Raw genomic sequence first — 6,701 nt, 5'->3', positions numbered from 1 at the left:
CCCACTGCAAGATTACAGAGAAGAAAATTTCACCAAGTATAATATGCTTTAGTGTGAGAAGTGCAGAATAAATGGATTTAGCTCTTTTTAAGAAGAACTGCAAGGCCAAATTAATCCCTGGTCTAACTCTCCAGCTTCAGCCCCACAGGACTAGTTCAGGGAAAAGAGATGTGTAAAGCTGTTCAATGATTGGAAGCAGCCCAGCAATGCTGGTAAGGAACAAGATAGACACAACAAGGTGCCAAGACAGGAGGATTCCTGAAATGCCTATTGCTAGGCAAGAGCCCTCCACTGACATGGAGCCTTTTGATCAACCCAACCAAGGCAGCAAAATGGAATCAAGCCTGCTGGTAAAACAAAGCATGTGGAATGAGTACATTTCGCATCAGTGCAGGAAACTCAGATGACCCCTTATTATGCACTAAAATTTAGGAATTTTATCTTTTATCCTGGCAGGTTAGACTGAAGCCAAAAAGAATCTTGGAAACTGGATGCCACTTACCCGAGGTGTGTTGGAGAAGCCCTCTAAAAGCAGAATTTAACCTACAAATTAAACAGTAAATGCAATCTTTTCTGGTCTGAGTCCCTCTTTGCCAGCAGCACCTGGCCAAACCTTGGCTAAGGACACGAGTTTATTAAACTTTTTAATGAAGAGAACCCACAATTACGTTGCAGTTATACTAAAACAAATTATTTGCTTGCAATTGCAGAGATAATGACATGCTGACCACACCTACCAATTAGAAAATTGTAATAAAGAGTAATAAAATACCTTTTCCTTGGGCTGCAGATTCAACCCCCACACAGCCTGTGACACTAATATGATTTACTCCTATTTGCTGATGGAGGATTCTAGTAATAAAATTTAATGTGGAGGAACAAGGAGCATTTAACCAAAGCTGTAAACATATCTAATTCTATTTAAAGCTATAGGGTGCAGTACATTAACGTTTAACAATCTGATATTAAATTGGTGTGAAGCTAATAGAGCTGTATTTGTTAAGATTTCAGCACAAAGCCATCTTTTACCAATGAAAACAGAAGGAGTAACCAAAATAGTGTGACTCAACAGACTCCAACTGCTGCTTAATAAGGTTCTAAGAGTCTTCATGGGAACTCCTGTCATAAAAGAACTGTGGGCCACCTTCAGCTCTGCTGCTGTTCTGCTAAAGCCAGAGAGAGTTAGTCCAGGGATTAATTTGGCCTTGCAATTCCTCTCAAAAGGAGCTAAATCCATTTATTCTGCATTTCTCACACTAAAGCATATTACACTCGATGAAATTTTCTTCTCTGTAGTCTTTCAGTGGGCTGCTTTGACACTTACAGATATGCAATTCATTGCAAGATGGTATTTTTTCTTTCCCCAGTGATATGATCTGACATTATTAAATCTAGGTGGACATTCCTTAAGAAAAGATATAGGAAATGTCTTCTTGGGAAGACGGGTGTTCTCCCGAGTAATATTTCTGGCCTTGTTTCACTCAGCTGGTCTGTTGCCTTTCAGGACTCTGCTGCCTCCTGAAGTCAGCTCCAAATAGAAAACATTTTAAAAAGCTGGAATTTTCTGCAGAATGAAGAATTCAATTCCAAATACTGTGACTTTCTAAGTGCCATGTAAGATATAAACGTATGTCCTTCAACCTAGGATGCAATATCCCTCTCTAGGAAGCAATAAATCCTACAGAGAGACTAAGACAACAAATCTTACAAAAAAGGTAATTTATTCAGTTCAATTAACTATTATTTTGGGGAATTAGATATAAAACACAAACAAGAATATATAGGATATTACTACATAAAGAATGGTATTCATTAACATGCTGGGCATAAATATGCAGTAGAAGATTTTTCTGAACAATGGGCACAATGGTCAGCTCTATGCAAAAGAAATGTTTCTAACCAAAAATGAAAGTTTTCACAGCTAAGTGGTCAAATCATTAGTGCGTTAGGATTTTAAATTCCAAAGTAGCAACTAGTAAATTCTAGATTTGTCTAAGGCCTTTTGAACAGCTGTCTGCATTACAGATGTCCTCACTGAATAGTCAGTCAGGATGTTCCAAAATTGATCCCTGAATGTTGAATCACTCATTAGCACCAGTTTGTTTTTGGTCAATGAGTTGATTGCTGTGTTAACTGGAAGTCCAACACCTGATCAGAGAACAAGGAAAGATACCATGCGCTTTCAGTGGGTGATTAAATCCTGGGATAATGCAAAGGTGAAACAAACATCATTTTTTATAGCTCACAAATGCAGACATTAAAAATGCAAATAATTACTGACAAATCTATTGATGAAAGCTGGCCTTAGTTTGGAAAGAACTGTTTTGATGCAGGAATAGAATTGGAATTAGTACTGTACATAATGGTCAGCCTGATAAGCTTTTCTTAAATCCCTTTTTATAGAAGAGATTTTTATCCAGTGTGGAGAAAAGATGACTGCATTTTATATTTACAGATCCTGGCTAGACAATAGCAGATTATGTGTGCTGCCTAATCTCTACCACTATTCAAAAAAGTTAAAAAGCAGTTTACACAGACTTGCTTATTCTGGTGAATCCCTCCAAAAGGCAGTGATGTGCTCTGTCACATGGGTGCCCTTGCATGTCTGTCCCCATCCCTGATTGTCCTGCCACCTCTCCTGCACTCCCATGCAGTAGCAGGAACAAGGGCACGAGTGTTCCTGTGGTGATTCCCAGCTGTGCTCTGAGCCCGGGTGAGAAGCTGCTCTATCACTGAAGGGCTGTGACCTGTAAAGGAAGAAGCAGCTTGGGCCATCTTAGTTATGACTCCAGAACCCAAGGAGTGCTACTCCAAAATCCACACTAGATACTGCTGAATGAGTGCCTGTCATGGGGCTCCCTCACAGACCTGGAGAGGACCTGGCACGGGCCAAGTATCAACTCTCCATCACCTGATGGTGACCTAAAGAGCCCAAGCTTCTACATCTCCATGAACTGCACAGTTACTCAAGGGTTAAAGCCTCCCAAGAGCTGAAAGATGTTAGGTATTTTAATTATCACGGAGCTTTGGGGACATTTAGACATTGAAGATACATGAGCTTGAAAACACAGTCCAGCTACTCTTCATGACTGAAATGCCCAGGATGGCACAGAATGGCTCATTTTCCATGAATGTGTATCAAAGGAAAAGGAAGAAGGCCTTCTCAGTTATCAAGAGGTAAGGAAAGAGGAATTTTATTTTGTCTCCTGACATTAGGCTCATTTCCCTGTCTCCTGAGCCCTGGTCTTTCCAAAGAAATAACTCCAGTCAGCAGGGCTTTACAGAGTCTGTTCCATACAGAAGGAGAAGCTGTGTATTTTTTTCCTCTAGATCAGCATCTCATTAGTGCAGGCTACAGGAGGGAACTTTGGTTTGGAAATACCACACGAAATAAAGACCAAAAGCAGTGTCCTGGTTATCTCAGTTTTTTACTCACTATCAAGTTTTTCCTACTCCCAATCAGAATTCTAAAAAATCAAATTGTGGGAGATGTTCTCAAGCTATGAATATTCTTCCTTAAATCATGGGGGTTTAACTATAAATGTTCCCTTCAGATTATTTTGAAATATTTTATTTCAAGCTATACTAAAAGTAACGTAAGTTTTTAAAGACAATGTCATTTAGAGAGGGAATTTGAAAACACAGAGCACAAACCTTTCCAACTATTTCTGGAGAAGGGGAAAAGAAGTAGAAAAAGTAATTTTAGCTTTTCCTTGGCTGTAGCAAAAAGTCCCAGCTGTACTGGGTGGTTATTTTTCTGATGGGGTGAAATGCATTTAAGTGGCCATTTTCCTGGTCAGTGGTCTTTCCCTTCAGTAGCAGATTGATGGGTGTGGATCCTGCTGTTTGTCCTCCTGAGGCCTGCTAAGATACTGATGTTGGCAGCTGGACCCATCACATCAGCATTAAAGAAGGAATAATGTTTAGTGTTAAAAATGCCCCAGGTGGACCTTCAGTCCATTTCCAACAGAGGCATGGAACACCACAAAGGTATCTCTGGAATGTCACTTGTTGGCCAGCTGCTTTTTCTGTGATTACCTTCAACTACATCATGTTTAGAAGTCTCACAGAAAAACAGAAGTGCATGAATGGAAATAAAAAAAATAAGGACATTTGTATGATTTTTATAAATAAACAGCACAGAAAGAATTAAATAGAACACAGACAAAGGACATTTATACAGGCACGAACTATTACAGCTTGTTCTCCTCAAAGAGTATCTGTGCGTAGACTGTCATACTGGAAATGCCTTTGGCTTCCTGAATTGGCTTCATCAGTTCAAGTTCAGCATATGTTAAATTCTCCTCTGCGATTTTTGGCTGCAAAACAGAACCAACAAATTCGTTATAATGCCGTTGCCATTGAATGCACATATTTTATAATATTGGGTATAGTTCTTCTCTCACCCATTCCAATTCTACTATGTTGTTAAGCAATTTACTCTGCATTAGAGCTAATTCATAGAAGATGAAATAAAAATAATATTAAAAATAGGAAACAGGGCTAAGAAGGATTTTCAGATTTGCTTCTGATTTAACAGACTATTTTGACAATTCAAATATTAAAGATTTGAAAGATGTATTTTAGTAAAATGTTCAGCCTCCTTAACACTAAATTTCCCAATTTTATTTATTGCAGACTTCACAATTTTAAAGATATATGCCAGATGTGCTTTCCAGCTGTAAACCTTGGACCAGTTACATCTCTAATCACAGCCACTCACACAGCCTCTCAGTATATTTATTAACAGAACCAAAAAATGTTAAAAATACAGAGAAGGCAGAAAAAACTGGATAGAATTACTGCCATTCCAGTGGAATTTCACCACTTTTGCCAAGCTGTAGATGAGTTCAGAGTTTAGAACAAAGGCCATTCCACCAAAACTGTTTGCTGTATTACCATGATTGAATTTGACTTAAAACTATAAAATTTAGCTAAGGGAGACGGCCAATAAAATTTACTGAACAAATTTATCATGTGTGGCAGAAGCTGCCTACTGCTATTGGCAGCTTCATCCAGACTCAGGTGGTTTAGAGGAGGAAAATCTTGTATTGTGCTCCTGTATGTGTTTTGCTCACAGTTGGGAGTGTGTTGTTCATGTCTAATTCACCTCAGAAAATGTAGCAACAAATAAAAGAGTTGCTGTGGAATTGTATGAGACCTTCAGTACTTGAAATGGATTTGATTTTATCTGTAGAAGGTTGAGGTTTATGCTCTCTGAAAAAGGACGAAGTTCTACAGCCCTATGCAAGTGAAGAACAAGTGGAGAATTTGTTCTTTATTTTCTTGAGTACTGTGTTCTACCCAAATAACTGGTGTCCTCAAGTTGAAGTGCAGAAGACAATTTAAAAACTGAAACATTTCAGCCATGTAAATTTTTGCAGTCACAAGAAGTAACCATGAAAAGGCTGCATTTCTCAGACTAAGAAATGGCAATTGTAAACTTAAAACTGAACTTTAAAGTTCATAAAGTTTCAAAGTTCATAACCCAAGATTTTCCACACAGTACTTAAATGTTAGGAAGAAATTGTAAATATTTGTCAAGGTCAAAAGTTTCACATTTTATTTATTCCTTATTTAATTCTGATTTAATACAAAAAATTTCTGTTCCCTTGAAATGTGTTTGAATAAGTATTGTATTGTCTTCTGCCTAAAAAGAAAAACATCTAATACCCTCTGAAATCAGCCCCTGTGCTCCCCTGCTTCCTGTCCTTTGCACTGCTCTGGAATCCTCTCCTGTTGCCTTGACAGTTCCTCACACTCAGCATTTCAAGTTCTTTACATCAAGGTGAAAAAGTTTACACTTTTCCAGCATTCATTTGATCTTATTTCTTCCTTGCACATCAAATCCTCAAGAATTTGTGCACTGCTGCTGCAGGTGGTGCTGCTGAAGTCAGCCCATCTGTGCCATGTGAGTACAAGCCCTTTGCAGGGCACTGCCTGCAGGGCTGGCACTTTGCATTTCACTGGTCACTCTGTCTTCCCTCCCTCCCTCCCTCCCTCCCTCCTATGTGTCACTCTATTTCATCTCAAATTCTGGTCCTCGTTTGCTATAAAATGCTCCGCTGTTGAAAAGACAGAACAATTCCTGCATTCACTGAATTCTCTGGTGTAATGATAAAAGGAATTCCTGTGGATCCAGACAGGTCTTGACTGTAAGAGAAATTAAACATACATTTTCTTTGTTAATATATTAGAACTGAACTGAACCACAATGTTTAGTAGGACATCTCTCCTAACCTGGCCTTGGCTTAAAGATTTGAAAAAAAATCTTGGTCAACTGATGTGATTCCTGAAAAAATTTTATATTACCCTCGTATTTCTATCCTGAAAGTATTAGTCTCAGTTTCTAGGCATTTAGTGTTTTTTTACTTTTATGTTAAGTTAGAGATTCCTTTTGAGATTTCAAATGATAAGTGCCTATCTATTCAGTCATGTTAATAACAGAAGCTAAATACAGGAGTTACATTGAGGATGGACACCACAATAACATCAACAGATGCTAAAGATTTTATTTTCAGTCTATGACAATATATTGAATTTCTGTTTGAAGGTATTGAGAATTTTGCTGCCAGATTTAATGTCACTTCAATGCACTGCATGTGGAAAGCCTCCTAAAAAGGAATCTGATAAAACTTTTGAACCAAAGCTGTTGGTCACTGCCAGAGTAAAACTCTACATTTCCTAAGTCTGATGCAGAC

The 6,701-nt window shown here is 38.3% G+C and overlaps 1 protein-coding gene across 1 annotated transcript in view; it reads right to left on the bottom strand.

Annotated features, from left to right (window-relative positions):
* Positions 1-2,263: 2,263 nt before the first annotated feature.
* The window catches only part of VSTM4 (V-set and transmembrane domain containing 4), a 31,492-nt gene continuing 27,054 nt past the window's right edge, over positions 2,264-6,701 (bottom strand). Inside the window, exon 8 of the mRNA XM_054277067.1 lies at positions 2,264-4,319. Within this exon, the coding sequence (XP_054133042.1) occupies positions 4,194-4,319 (126 nt within the window). The 3' untranslated portion in view covers positions 2,264-4,193. The remainder of the gene's footprint in view (positions 4,320-6,701) is intronic.

Source organism: Melozone crissalis, unplaced genomic scaffold (genome assembly GCF_028551555.1).
Source record: "Melozone crissalis strain CALT ecotype California unplaced genomic scaffold, PUWL_Pcris_2 ptg000019l_1, whole genome shotgun sequence".
Lineage (NCBI taxonomy): Eukaryota > Metazoa > Chordata > Aves > Passeriformes > Passerellidae > Melozone > Melozone crissalis.
This window is presented reverse-complemented; position numbering and strand designations above follow the sequence as displayed.